The sequence below is a fragment of the Vanellus vanellus genome, assembly GCF_965231255.1.
Source record: "Vanellus vanellus genome assembly, chromosome: 3".
Classification (NCBI taxonomy): Eukaryota; Metazoa; Chordata; class Aves; order Charadriiformes; family Charadriidae; genus Vanellus; species Vanellus vanellus.
In genome coordinates this window covers 76,944,381-76,959,112 of record NC_138907.1, presented here as the reverse complement: position 1 = coordinate 76,959,112, position 14,732 = coordinate 76,944,381, and the positions used below count along the sequence as shown (strand labels likewise).

The 14,732-nt window shown below is 44.7% G+C and overlaps 1 protein-coding gene across 1 annotated transcript in view; it reads right to left on the bottom strand.

Moving 5' to 3' along the window:
• REV3L (REV3 like, DNA directed polymerase zeta catalytic subunit) overlaps positions 1–11,906 on the bottom strand; it is a gene marked incomplete at its 5' end in the record, with an annotated part of 135,202 nt that extends 123,296 nt beyond the window's left edge. The window contains one exon of the mRNA XM_082480731.1: positions 11,768–11,906. Coding sequence (XP_082336857.1) covers positions 11,768–11,906 — 139 coding nt within the window. The remainder of the gene's footprint in view (positions 1–11,767) is intronic.
• Between the last annotated feature and the right edge of the window lie 2,826 nt (positions 11,907–14,732).

Below are 14,732 nucleotides of genomic sequence, written 5' to 3'. Positions count from 1 at the left end.
GCTACAGAAAGCCCATTTGCACTAAAGAAGAGATAATCAGTTGAACAAGTGACCTGTTTCTCACTGTGTTTGGTTTTTGTTCTGTTTTTTAAATTTGCCCCATATGCACCTACGTGATGCAGGCCTACCTATCTTTCTCTGCCAGTAAAAGATGTATTTTCTTGTGCATGCATCACACTGCAGAGCCAGGCTTGAAGTCTGGCTGGTTTTAGTTTATTTCAATTGATACACTGGGGAGATGAAGACCAGCTATTTAGAACTTTTTTAATTTACATTTTCACATCCCTTAACCTAAAAATAATAACACAAATTTTCATGAAAGCAGGCAACACAAAACGTTCTCACAAACTGCACAGTGCTCATGAGAATACTGTAGTTCTCCGCTATGTTCTACACCTCTTGGACAGTTCTTGGGGGTGGGGGGGCGGAGGGGGTGAGACGGGGGGATGGGACACGACACGGACACTTTGTTTTCTTTCTCTCTTCTCCCACTGCACAGAGCAATAAACCTCAGTAACACCTCATCTACTTCCAGCCACAAGTCTGGAGATAAGAAATTCCAGGGGATGAATCAGCCCCATGAGCCAAGGCAAGTGAAACCAAAAGGGAGCTGCCTTAGATAACTGGTCCCTGTTGTTGCAACTAAAACGTCAATATTTTCCGCAGTCCTGGCTCTCAGCACTCTCCTTCCTCCAACCCGCCCCCCCTAGCTCACCTCACATGCTCCACATATTCCTTTCCATTCCCAGCCTTCCTTTCAACACATTCTCCCCTCCTCCTGTTTTTCCATTCAGGCAATCCCTCCTACAAAATTCCACTTCAAAATAATGACTAATATTGCCATGCCATCTGCTTTCATAACATATCGCTCTTTCTACACCTTTTAACGCTCCGTTTATATAGAACATAATTTTTTTGGAGTGAGGACTATCCACCATTATCTGCACACCACCTAAAACAACTGGTTTCTGTTCTTAAGTCTTTCATCTTTAATACAACAGTAGTTAAAAATGACTATTTATTTCCTTGATTTGGTTTCCAACCGCTGGCATAAGAACACAAGCTCACCAAAACCTGACATGCTGGCATAATCTGTAAATGCTTAGCAGAACTTCATTCTGTTCTTCCCGTCTATCCAAATGGAGGGGGTGTTTGTTGGTGGGGGTTGGTTTGGGTTTTTTTTGGGGGTGTGTGTGTGTGTTTTTTTTATGCCTCAGACTCAAAACAAAAATATAAAATGTAAAGATACTAAATTAATCTCTGCATGGGAACTGCAGGTTTACAAACGTACATGTGAATGCACAAATTCCTTAACAACTGTACCTAAAAAAAAAAAAACATAATCAAGAATGACCTGAATTACCATGGCAAGTTAAATTACCTTATGCACAAAATATGCCACTTTTCTGAAGTAAGGAAAAGATGGGACAATTTAAAATTGTATTTCTGATACAGAACACCTTCTTAGTCAAATGATGACTTATATTCAGTTCTTTTACGTCACTCCTATGTTTTCTGTTTAGGTAAATCATACCATCAAAAACCAGAAAATACAGACCCAGGATTTATTACTTTTACATAGTCATACCCTACCCAAGATATCTACAGAAGTTTTATAAATGCTACAAAACAAACCTTGCTGTAATCAGAAATGAAACAAAGTGCATACGCTTTCACTTCAGAGGATGGCACGTTAAAAAAAAGGAAGAGGTAACAGCAAAATACACTGGAGAGCTCTAAAAACAGATTTGACTGTTATGCAACAGGGAGAGAAATGAAACTTAAGTGAAGAGAAGCAGCCTTGTAATAATGGAACATGGAGGACAGTCATCTGTGGTGACTCTAGAGGTCAATACTGAGGCCAACATTGTTTAACATCTTCATTAATGACCTGGACATTGAACAGGTGCACCCTCAGCAAGTTTGCAGATCATAAGACTTGGAGGAGTGCCTTATACACCAGACGGTTGTGCTGGCATTCAGCAGGACCTTGACAGGCTGGAGAAATGGGCAGAGAGGAATAAATGCAAAGTCCTCACCTGGGTAGGAATAACTCCATACACAACTATGGGCTGGAGGCAAGCTGCCTGGAAAGCAGCTTTGCAGAAAAGGACTCAGGGGTCCTAGATGAACACAAGCCAGCAATGTCCCTCTGCTGCAAAGGCGCCCAACAGTGTCTTGAGCTGCATTAGGAAGATCACCACCGGCAGGTCAAGGGGTGTGACCTGTCCCCTCAGCACTGGTGGGATGCATCTGGAGTGCTGGGTCCAGGTCTGGGTTCCCAGTACAAGACAGACATGAAGCCAGGCCATGAAGATGATCAAGGCCACGTGAGCCAGGATTTTGTATCCTCAAGAAGAGAAGGAGTGGGGTTGTGGGGAAGGATCTTTTCAATGTGTATAAATACCTGATATGAAACAGTAAAAAAAGTGAGTCTGGCTCTCCTCAGTGGTGCCTGGTCAATGGACAAGAGACAATGGGCACAAATTGAAACAAAAGAGACTTAAAAGTTCTGGGTAGGTTTTGGTTTTTTGGTTTGTTTGGCTTTTTTTTTTTTCCCTGTTGTTTTTGGTAGTCTTTTTTTTCCCTTGTTGTTTGTTTTGTTTTACTGTAAGGGTGGTCAAACACTGGAACTTACCCAGACAGGCTGTGGTGTTTCCATCCTTGGAGGTGGTCTAGGTGACCCTGCTTTGAGCGGGGTGCTTGGCCTAACTAGATGATCTCTAGAGGTCCCTTCCAACCTCAACATTAACCTGAGGGTAAAAACATACTTCTATTGTAGGAAATAGACAAACAGATAACACTCACAGCAGAACTGGCTTGGTTTTACTGCTACTATTTAGGTGTAACAGTAAAGATGGTTAACCCTCAGTTCTACAAAGCTTATTCAAACAGCTCAAAATGAAAATATTTGATAGCAAGTATTTATAAAAATATTCATTTTACCTCAACATAAGGAACTGCCTGTAATCTCTTCTAATTTCCTACAGACAGTAAAATAGGTTTCATTGCTTACAAATGTGAACGCCACAAAACCCTTTGCTTAATGGTCAATGGATAAAAACATACAAGAACATGACGGAAGTGAAATGCATCAATACACTGGGGAATGCAATGAAATGCAATGAAAGTCTTTTGTAACATTTTAGCTAGGTTAAATAGGTAACTTTTAAAAAGGAAATATAAAAGCTGCTATATCGGGAACTCCAGAAAATAACCTCCTCATCTGGAAAATAAATATAATAGGGGTGGCAGCAATAAAAATTTGTTTATTACTGATCTGAAGGCAGTACCTGCAGAAGTGAAGGCTGAATCAGTTTCCAATTCCCACCACTTAATAAGATTTCTGCTGTACAGAAACCCACCTAGGTAGTTTCAAACACAAAATGAAAGACTCATTATACATCTCATTATACAAAACTCAGAAAACTTGTATTGTAAACCTCCCCTGAGAAGTAATGCCAAGTACTATGGATTAGGTGCAACATTCCACAGCCCTTTCAATATTCACACTGGGTACCGCATGTTGATATTGCACCTAAAATAGGACATATAGCCTTGCTGTAGTAAACACTGTTTTAGTCAGCAAACAGTACAGAAGCATAAACTGAATGCAAATAAGCAGTGGCTGCTCCTACTTTCTCTGTAATTTTTAGGAAGAGAACCTGTCACTGAAGGACAAACCCAACCTAGCAATGGTCTCTGTAGCGAATATTCTTTCTTTTCTTCTTTTTTCCAAATCTAAATCAGCTTTCACTAACACCACCAAAACCTTCCAGTAACTTTTACAGCTGCAGGGTAATCAACTTAAAGACAGTTAGCTACCTGGCAACCCTTCCACACCATTTGGATGCAACTGTGTTTACCTGGACACACAAACAGGCTGTACAAAGCACCTGGATACTCACTGCTGACAAGAGTAATGTCGGTAATCACAGAATGGTTGAGACTGGAAGGGACTTCTGGAGATCACATGGTCCAAACCCCCTGTTCAAGCAGAGCCACCTAGAGCCAGCTGCCCAGGACCGCACCCAGACAGCTTTTTGAGTATCTCCAAGGACAACTCCACACTCTGAGAATGCATGCACAAGTACACCAATGTCACATAACATGAACTCATAAACATGCAGTCAATATGAAGGACTGCATATATATGAGTGGGGGAAGAAGTTATCTGAAATGGCCGTCTGCATGCTGATTGCAGAAAGGCTGGAGCATACAGACATCAAATGGTTCCCTAATAAGCCACATGGCCTGTCCCTCCCAGCAAGCGTGAAGTTTTATTTAAATGCCTTGCTAAAAAAACCCACAAACTTCCACACACCTTATAACTCCTCTGTAATAAAAAGCAGCTCTTGAAAGAAAAGAACCTTAACAAACATGCATGAATGAAGTCTATGCAAACACTGGCATTTCAGACAGTCCCTGTATCTAGTACAAACTTTTCTGGTATTTGTTCAGATTCCTGTATATTTGAGGCTCTACCCTCAGTCTTAAAGTAACTGTATCACAGGCAGAAAAACACTGCCCGTTTGCAAACTCACACACTTCATTATTCCATTTCATTCCTCAAAATTCTTGATTTCATACAGGTATCATGAATAACAGTGCAATTACAGTCTAACTATACAGATTTCATGGCAGATCTTTGCAACCAGTCCCTAGACCTTGTTAATCAAGCCTAGGCTTTAATGTTATACTTGTTAACACAATGATAGCTTTGGTCAATATGTAAAATAATATTACTTTATTGTTTACATTAATTTATTATTGGGCTGGGTAGTAGCACAGAAATAACACTGCTTGTAGACAGCAGCTTCTTCATTGTACTATCAGTTCTGCTATTGATTTGAAGTGGGACCCTAAGCAAATCCATTCTTTTCTTTATGCAAGTATACCTTGCTGTCCGTCAAGAACATGTCTGACAAGAAATGCGAGATAGCAATTCCATAGACAGTAAAGCAATTTTCCCCCCTAGAATAAATGTAATATAGAGGAGGCATATACAGGAACTTAAACAACACACACAATTGTAACACACAGGAACAGTACATATGACATGGCAGATAGAAAGGAAGAAGCAAGTTCATCAGTTGTCAACTCAACGTCCAAAGATTACAGATGAGGAGGATGAGATGCTGGCTTTTCAGAAACTGGCTTTGCAATAGCTGGAGATACAGAATGCTTAATTAAAAAACAAACACCAAACCCACACAAAAAAACCCAAAGAACAAACCATCAAACAGTTGGCTGCTAATTGTCCTGAGATTTTGATCAGCAGATCTCCCTTAACATGAGACTGAATCTCCTGTGACCCTGTCCAATCATTCTGAAAGATTTCAGCTGCTTCACCTGTGAGACTGAACATCCACTTAAATCTTCTAGTGTGAGCGTTCATGCTGTCTCTTTCCAAATGGTTACATTGTCATTGACATCATCATCCTTCTCAGAGGCCCAGCACACACAGAGGTCAATCAAGTCAATCAAGGGTAAAGGACAAAAACTGGGTAATGACAACAGTTAGCAGAACAGGGTATTAAATGATCAATACTGGAACTCTGAAACAAGAGACTGAGAAGAAACAGATAGCATGGTGTTATCGCACCTGTTTCCTTCTTCCAGAGATTTATCTTGTCTACTCAGACTGCAAAAATTACTAAGCAGGAGCTGCTTCTCCCTGAGTGTTTACACATTGTCTAATCCTGCCAACCTCAGTTGTGATATGTATGTGCTATTCTGGTAAAAAATAAGAGAGACAACTATTTTCAGGCCAGGGTGTTATTTTGAGTAGGTTCATTTTACACACTGAAAAAGATGATATTTCAACACACAGCCAAAAAGCACCCTTAAGAAGTACGTAACAGAACTGGAAGTTGTAGCTGAGATAGACAAGCTGTTAGTCTACTTCCAGGGGCACTGATCATAAAAATCATTCCCAAGTTATACATTAGACCCAGTACAGATGCATCTGCTTTGTGAAACATGTTGAAGTATGCAGCTGAGGGAGTTCTAAGCACGTAGTGTCAGTTATACATGTATTTTTTCAATTGAATTACAAAAGCACAAATACATTCAGTGATTTGACCATGACGTACTCTACAGTAGCAAACAGAAGAATGGTTATGAAACCAATATCTGGATTCTAGTTAAAACATTGATTTTGTCACAGTATTTTAAGGCTAATTTAAGAAACAGTATTAAAGCAAGCCATGTATACATGGGTACTAAATTTGCTACTTAACGAGTTTCATGCCAGTGAACAGTCTCACAGTTTATCCAGGCAGCCTCTCATTGCTCAAACAACTCGGCAGGCAATCTATACAAAGTATGTAACAAATGTCTCAAAAAAAGGTGAAGGTTCTTAAAAAAAAAAAAACAAAACCAAAAAAAACAAGAACAAAACCAAACCAAACAAAAAAACACAACAAAACCCACACAACAACCTTGCAACACACTAGAAAACATATCCTTTTAAGGACCAGGTAAGTTACACGCTAATGATCTCCAATCACATCATCGACAAAACTCAAACATTGAAAACAATCTCAGAAAAAAATACATTATCTCAAATTCCTCGTTCCTACTCCAGCCCTGTTCACATCTCACAGAAGCTATAAACCTCTGGAGAAAAGAGAAACAAATGGACACAAGGCTATTTTTCAAACAACTCTTCAGAAGCATGAGAAGGCTATTTTTCAAACAACTCTTCAGAAGCATGAGAAGCCTGCCAGTGCAAGACGCAGAAATGGTATGCTGGCAGTGGTAGCATAGTAGTGTACAGCTACACTGTACAATGCTGAAAATCTTATAGGCCATGCATGCAGTCCACAGAATAAGTCCCTATAAAGAGCTGTGCACTGGTATATTTTGGAAGAGGGCATGACAAGGTAAGCCAGAGGCATAAGCCTCACCACAATGACTATATCCTATTTTGCATCCTCATACACTCACTATGAAGCCACAGATGGGACTGAAGGACTTAACGAGAAGCGCCCACTTCTGAGAAATGGAATATGGGAAGTAGAGGCAACTGGAACGATGCTCGGCTGTGAACATTGGGATAATGAACTGAGGAGGCTACCGGGAATGATCATCGGGGGACACAGTGTCTGAAATGGTAGTGAAAACGAGGGGGGGGAAAAGTTAATCATGAGCTGAGTGTAGAAAGCAGCAAGTTCCTGCACTGAGCTCATTCCTTCTCAAGTAAGCAGCAACAGAGGAGAGAGAAACTGGGATGGGATCAGATATACATCCTAGCCAGGTCAGTGAAGGGGGAAAGGGGAGGGAAGAACAGAAGAAAGAAGATAAGCAGGCCCCCTCACTGAGTCATACCAGAGCTACTGCTGCTGGAAGGGAGCCAGATTTGAGCTGGAGAATTTGCCTCCGATTTTTCCCCCTCTCAGAAAACCAAGGAGAAGTGAAGCCACCAAACTTAGACACCTACCTGAAATGCATTCAGATTTTGCTGACTGTAAACCCCTACTGTAAATTACACCTAGCCTCAGAAAAACTTGGCATCAAAAGCATGCAAGAGTAACTGAAAAACATCCTCCTTTTTGGCAGAGTTTTTGTGCTGCCCTGAAGTAAGATTCATTATTGGATCAGTGATTTCATAATGTAAAATACAAAACCCTTCAAAATGAGACAACTACCTAAAGTGGCAGTTGTGGACAGTGGATTTATATTATTCCTCAAAATAAACATTGCTTTTTCTTAGGTAAATTCCTATTCTGCCTTCTCCAAAGGCCCTCCTGACAACTGAACACACATTTCTCAGCCTAACACCCTTCCAAAGCAATTTTAAAATCTGTACCTATTTCTGTAGAATCTATCATGTATATCAGCCTCAAATCACACCCAAATGAGAATTTGGATTTTTTAAGTATTTCAACTATCTGTTTTACAATACTCATTATCATATACCAACAGGTACCTTGTATGCAGTTTATGATTAGTGTCCTCAGCTACTTGCACTCAGTAATAATTTAGCAACCTCAGCTTGTTTGTTAATGTATCTCCTAACATGACATCTAGTCTCACCCTGCTTTCTTTATGGATGGATTTATAGTTTGGTTCTGTCCTCCTGTAATTGTATAGGCACCTTTCAGAAACACCCAACTGAACATTAACATACTTATTTTGAAGTGGTCAGTGAAATCTTGAAGAAAGACTGCAAGAGTTTGAAATGGCCAAAAACTAGCAGGAAATAAATCAAAACTTTCATACCTCCATATACCACAACTTAGCAGCAAGAAAAACAATTCAAGACTTGCCAATTAAACAAAAGACCACATGTAAACATAAAATTAAATTTCCATTATGATCCACTCTAATAAACAGGCCTTGCAATTCCTCAAAGGTATTTTTCTTTTTTATTTATATAAAAAGCATTTACAAAAACTGCTAGCTAGCAGAAAAGAAATAATACCTGAGAAGATAATGAAATTTTGTTTCATAGTTGAGCATTACCTAGTGAATTAAAATCTATTGGTTTTAAATATAAGGGAGTCTCATAATATTGCTGCTTAGACATACAAAGAGTACTGTATCAAATAGTATCTACAACCTTATACAACAAAGCATGAATTTAACACTGCTTTCATTGTATTACCTTCATAGCAGTGTTGTAGCATTTCTGAAATTACACTTTTGTCCAAATCACTATGTCAACAGACGTGTCAATCTTCTTCAAGCACCAAATGGCTAATATTGAATTAAATGGCCCAACCAGCTAAAGTGCATTCAAACATAAATTCCAGGAGTGCTTCACTTCACCTTTTGCTATTGTAGTCAGAATTCTACTCTTTGTATTTCACAGAACAACAGAAAACAGTAGATGGATCTTTGGGCTTAAACAAAATTTTGATTCCTTGCCTTTCAAGCTCTTGATACGCAAAGATGTAGGACATCAAGAGATGACTTGCATAGTTTTGTCAAATACAATGAGATTTCTTCTTCAAAAGACCTAAAGAAGTTGTTAAACGTTATTGCCAACACAGTCCATTCTAGAAGTTCATCCTTCCATTATTTTAAATGAAAAGTCTTTTTTTTTTACCTCCCCCAACACCCATACAACAAACCACTTTAATTTTATAGCTTGTGCCAGCAAACCTCTACAAATCAATTGTTGAGTACAGGATTACATAGAAGCCCTCAAAGATAAGAACACTAGCAATCCTTGTCATCCGTATACCTCACTGAGCACAACACCTCCAGAAGAAGAGGCAGAAAGAGTAGGTAGGTGCCTTCAGAACCAATGTCCATAGCTAATACTAGACACAAGATACAGTGCTGCTAGACATTTGACTTTCTGAACACCTGCATAAGCCACTTCCACATACCAGTCAATCCCCCCTCACTCAGCAGGTGGAATTTGGAGCCTGTTCTAAAGCTGACTCCCAATTAGCTGCACAGCATGGACACACAGCCTTAAACATACTAAGATTCGTGCAGAGCTAATCACGCCAGAGGTGAAGCAGCCTATACAGACATAGCAGTTTGCTGTCACGTAGGCAGCATGGCAACTGAGCACCTTTCCCACAGGCAAGACATACACGTTAAACCCAATGAGAAAGGGTTATTCTTACCCAGACCAACTCAAGTGAAGACAAGCATCACACTGCCTGTAAGCCAAACAGCAAGTATACCCCATTGTCTTATACAGTACATTAGAAGCTGGTTTTACTACTTCTTTTTCCTCAAAGAAAATGTCAATGTAGATATAAGTGATTTTACTTAACTTCATTTTATATTTCAACTCTCAAGTAAATAATTGGACATCCCTCTCTCTGAAGTTACATACATTACTTCTGACAATGACCGTTTAGGTCCAACACCTCTGAAAAGAGACAGAACTACATTTGTCTCCTTTTTTAAAAAAATAAAAGGTATACTAAAGGTATAGAAAAGGGAAAAAAAAAGCCATAAAAAAAGCTTAACAAGGAAATAAATAGAAGATAGCCAAGTCACACTTCCTTTGCAGACTATAGTGAAGTGTCTCCTCCAACCAAGATGAATTAGAAACACTTCTATTATGCAAACTAATATTAAAGTTTATGGTTTGGGAAGCCAAGGATTTCCTACGGTGTTCCTAATAGCTGGACAACTCAAGTACTTCACTGTTTACTTTATGATGCTACATTCATGATATGGCATAGCCTAAACATTTTCTTAAAACAAAATAAGCCTTAATGAGTTAACCACATGCACGCACAGAAAGCCTGCTACCTGCCAGACAACCTCAGGCTCTACATTTTTTAATAATGAACTAGTTACTCATGCCATTACATAAATATTATTACATAATATCTCCTTTGTATGTAAAATTAGAACTACAATAAAATAAGTCCCACTATTTCAATATCCGATCTATTAATCCCACTCATCCACTTGGTATTTTGGAGCTGTAGATGCATCAGATCACAACAGCTTTTATATCTCACATTCCTCTGCCTACACAGAGAACAGACAGATAATTCTAAATAAAAAAAAAAAACAACTCCAAAATACAAAATCAAAACCAAAAATATCTGCTCTACTATAACAACTGGTTGAAGGGAAAGATACTGTTATTGAGCTTTTTTATTACATGTTTTTTGTCTTGTCTAACATTTAATGTACCTCATTTTCAACTTGTAAGTCAATAAAATATGCAAAGATACCTTAATTCCCAAGGTCAGCATTACACAACGTAAGTATATGATGCTTAACATGTCTAACATCTCAGAGAACAGGGTGGGTTTTTTTCCCAACTCAATATTTAATGTATGGGTAAACTAAATTCATTTTCCTAAATGTTAAATTTGTTAGAAATTTGTTCTGGCAGTCAGAAACATAACTGAGAAGACTATAACCATGAGCCCACAGAGAAGAGGCAATGAAGAAGTGGGATGTGACATTAGGAAGTCTCAGGGGGCAACATGTGGCCAGCGGTTAGGACGTTCCCTTCTGCAGTGCAGCACCAGTGCCTACGGCTTTACGCGATTTGTACCACGCTAGCGTTAAGATCAACATACACCCCCACCACCACTTTGTAAGTACTGCAGAAGTCTCACTTGTGACTACGTTCAAAGGTTTCCTCTTGTACGCTCACCCTTTCGCTATTCGCCCCGCAGAAACACACCTCCCGGTGTGCCCCTTTCACCCCCACCCTCCCCGCGCCCACACGCCGTTATCTTTGCCCTTTATGAGAGTGGGGGGCGCAGAGCTGGCGGCTGCCGCCAGTGTTTGCACAGCTGCCGCCGCTCGCTCGGGGCAGCCCGCGTCGCGCACAAAGCCCCCGGGCGGCCGCGGGACCTCCACCCCGGCCCGCACCTGCGGCCCGCCGCGGCCTCACCGGCGGGCGGGGTGCCTGGCGGGACGCGACACGACACGACACCTCCGCCTGCGGCGGCTGCCGGGCTCCCCCGCGGGGACACCCGGGGGCAAGGTACCCTCCTCGCCGGCCGCTGCCGCCGCCCCGCGGCACCGGCTGGGCCCGGCGCGCTCCCTCGCAGCCGCCGCTGGCAGGTGAGACGCGCCGCAGCGGCGGGTGGGGAGGGCGGGAGGGAGGGAAGGAGGGAGGGGGGCGCGACCCAGCCACAAAGAGCAGGAGCCGCCGCTGCCTCCGCTACGGGGGGGCGGGGGGGGGTGGGGGGAGAGAACCGGCGGCGGGCCCGGCGCCGGCAGGACCCGCACCGCAGCGGGGCCGTCCCCGCCCGGGTGGTGGCGGCGGCGGCGGGGAGCGGCGGCGGCAGCAGCGGCGGCGGCGGCGACGGGGGTCCCTTACCTGCAGGGGTGGCGCCGAAGACTCTCACGACGGGCACCCGCCTGGTCGGGGCCTGTCGGAAGTGGGACTGGCAGGGGTCCAGGCCGGGCAGCGGGCTGCCCATGTAGTAGTCGGCAGTCACGATCCGCACTGAGAACATGTTGTTCGCCGCCGCTGCCGCCGCCGAGGCACGCACTGAGGGAGCGAGCGCGGAGCCCGCACGGCTCCCCCCGCCGCAGCGAGCGAGGGAGGGAGGGAGCGAGCGCGGGAGCGCGCGCACGCGCAGCCCTCTCCCCCCCCCCCCCCCGCCGCCTCGCGTCTCGTCTCCTCTCCTCGCCCGCCCCGCCGCCGGCGCGCGCTCCGGCGCGTGCACCCTCGCACGCGCCTCTTCTGTCTGCCGCTTTTTCGCTCGCGCTCTCTTCCCTCCCCTCTTCCCCCTCCCACCCCGCCCCCCCCCCCGCCTCCGCCTCGCCTCGCCGCTGCTACTGCTGCTGCTGCTCCTCCGGGCGCGTGCGCGACAGCGCGCGCCGGGCCGGGCCGCCCCGGCGGGCTCTAGAGCCCGGCCGGCCGCGAGCGCCTCACGGGCAGCGCGGGCCCGTCCCCCCGCAGCAGCAGCAGCAGCACGGACACGGCGGCGGCGGGTCCCCGGCTGCGGGCTGCAGCTGTTGTTGCCATGATGATGATGTCACGGACTCAACCATTGGGGGAACGGGGAGGTGGACGGGCCGTGGGTTGGGAGGGAGGTGTCACTCCCCAACGCATGCACACTCCCCCCGTCTTTCGGTGGGCTCAGCAGGCGGAGCGCGAGTGTGCGTGGGGGAAATCTTATGGATGCTTATTCTCCTCCCGCCGGGACGGGTGTGTGTGTGCGCGGGTGGGGGTGGTGGGGTGGTGGTGGTGGTGGGGTGTTCGGTGATTCGGCGATCGGCCGCGCGGGCTGGGGTGAGGCTGCGGAATCCCGAGCAGCCGATGGGGCGGGGAGGGAGCGCTGCTGGGAGGCGATGGGGTTAAGCTGGGTCGGCCGCCATTTTGGACGTCGCGCCGCCTCGCTGCGGGAAGGTGAGTCTCCGCAGGCAGCGGGGGCTAACAAATAAAAATAAAAAATGGGGGTGAGGAGGGAGACGGGTATGTTTCCTGCCGTCGTTACTCACAGGGCTGCGGGGTGGGGGGGGGGGGGGGGGGTGGGGTGAGTAGCCCTTCCCCTGAAGCCTGCGCACCCTTTGGTTATAACGGTCCTTGCGCGCGGGTGGGGGGGCGTAGAGGCGAGGCCTGTTGAAGGGCGGCGGCGGTTGGTGCCGTTGCCGAGCGCGCGGGTGGCGGCGGGGCGGGGCCGGGCCGGGCCGGGCCGGGCGCGATGCGGCGGAGCGGCGGGGGCTGGGCCGCGGCCGCCTCCTGTCGGCAACCTCCCCTCCTCGCCGGCCTCCTCCTCCCCACCCCCTTCGCAGCCTCCTCCGCCATCGCCCTTCTCTCCCCACGGACACCGTGTTTCTTTCTTTCCCCCGCCCGCCTCTCTCTCCGTGATTGCCCATTACCTTCTTGCGACTCGGGAATAAAGGTCGGGCTGGAAGGTGCCCGCGCTGTTACCGGGGGGGAGCGGGGAAAGTGTGAGGGAGCAGCCTCGTGTCGTACCGCGGTATTGAGGCTGCAACCTCGGGCGCTCCCCGAGGGGCACCCCGAGGCTGAGGTCAGGGTCGCGGCTTCTTGAACCCCATCAGAAGTCGGCGAGACAGCTCCTCAGAGACCTGCGTTAATCGGGAGGTAGCGAGTCCTGAGAGCTAGGTGCCTCCTTGCCCCCCCCCCCCCCCCTCCCCGTTATTCATTTGGGTAAAATTTACAAGGATTTAGGTTTCTCTTACTTGGGCCTTGGGCTTTTAGGAGAGCGTGTTTTGTATTTTCCAGCTCTCTCATGCAGGTTTTCTTTTAAAATTATAACCAAAACCTTGAGTTGGAATTCCTGTTGCAGTCTCTTTGTCTCAAAGCTGAGGATTTAGGGAAAAAACCCACTGAACATCTAAATAGTTGGCAGTGTGGAAGATTAGTCTATAAAAAGGCCAAATATTCTTACATATACTTAGAATGATATTGTTACATATGCGTGCAAGACTGGATGATATGAGACAAATGTACAAATCTATAAAATCTGACAAAAGTCCAATATGTAAAACATATGTTTCACATTTTGCTTACATATGTTTTGGTTTTAGATTTGAACAAAAGACAGGTCAGGCAGTTGCTACCCTTCATTTTTTCATTGTAATGAACAGGAAGCTTGCCTGTCTACTCAAGGGTAACTGGTTTCCTACTCTTTCTTTGTAAGCTGTTTATTTTTTTTTCTCACTCATTTCTGTTTTCCTCTTTAAACTCAATTTTATGCAAACAGAAAAAAAAGTCAAACCACCTAGTCATCAAGTAATCTTGCTTCACAGAAGTTAGTAGTTGAAGTAGGGTTGAAACCCAAACTTTTTTGTTGTATCTAAAGAATAACTGAGCTACAACTTTAATTTTTTGACAGTTATTTACATTTGCAAGGCTAATATTTGGAAAACCTTTGGAACTGCAAGATTACTCTTACAAATACTTAAATTTCACAAAGGCTAATAAATCACTAGGAGGTTATTGGTGAAGCATGTTAACAAGTAGCATCTCTAACTCTTGTTATTTGAATACGTTTTGTACTGCTGCTTAACTAATACATTTCCCTCATTTTCCATAGGACTTTGGTAGGGACACTACTCTGTTCTTGTGTTACTCCATTCTGTTCTCTGTTGCCTTTCTGTTCACATGATCGTCTTCCTAAGCATTGTATCTTCCCACCACTGTTTATTTCACTGATGGCTTAATGTCTTTGAACACTGGCAAATGTGTTCTGTTGCCCTTCCTGCATCAGTTTAAGATACTATGGCATCAGCAGTCCACTTCTGTGCTAGGGGATACCCATCCACTACTATATTCTGTTGTCATATACATAGACAGCAGAATATGATGT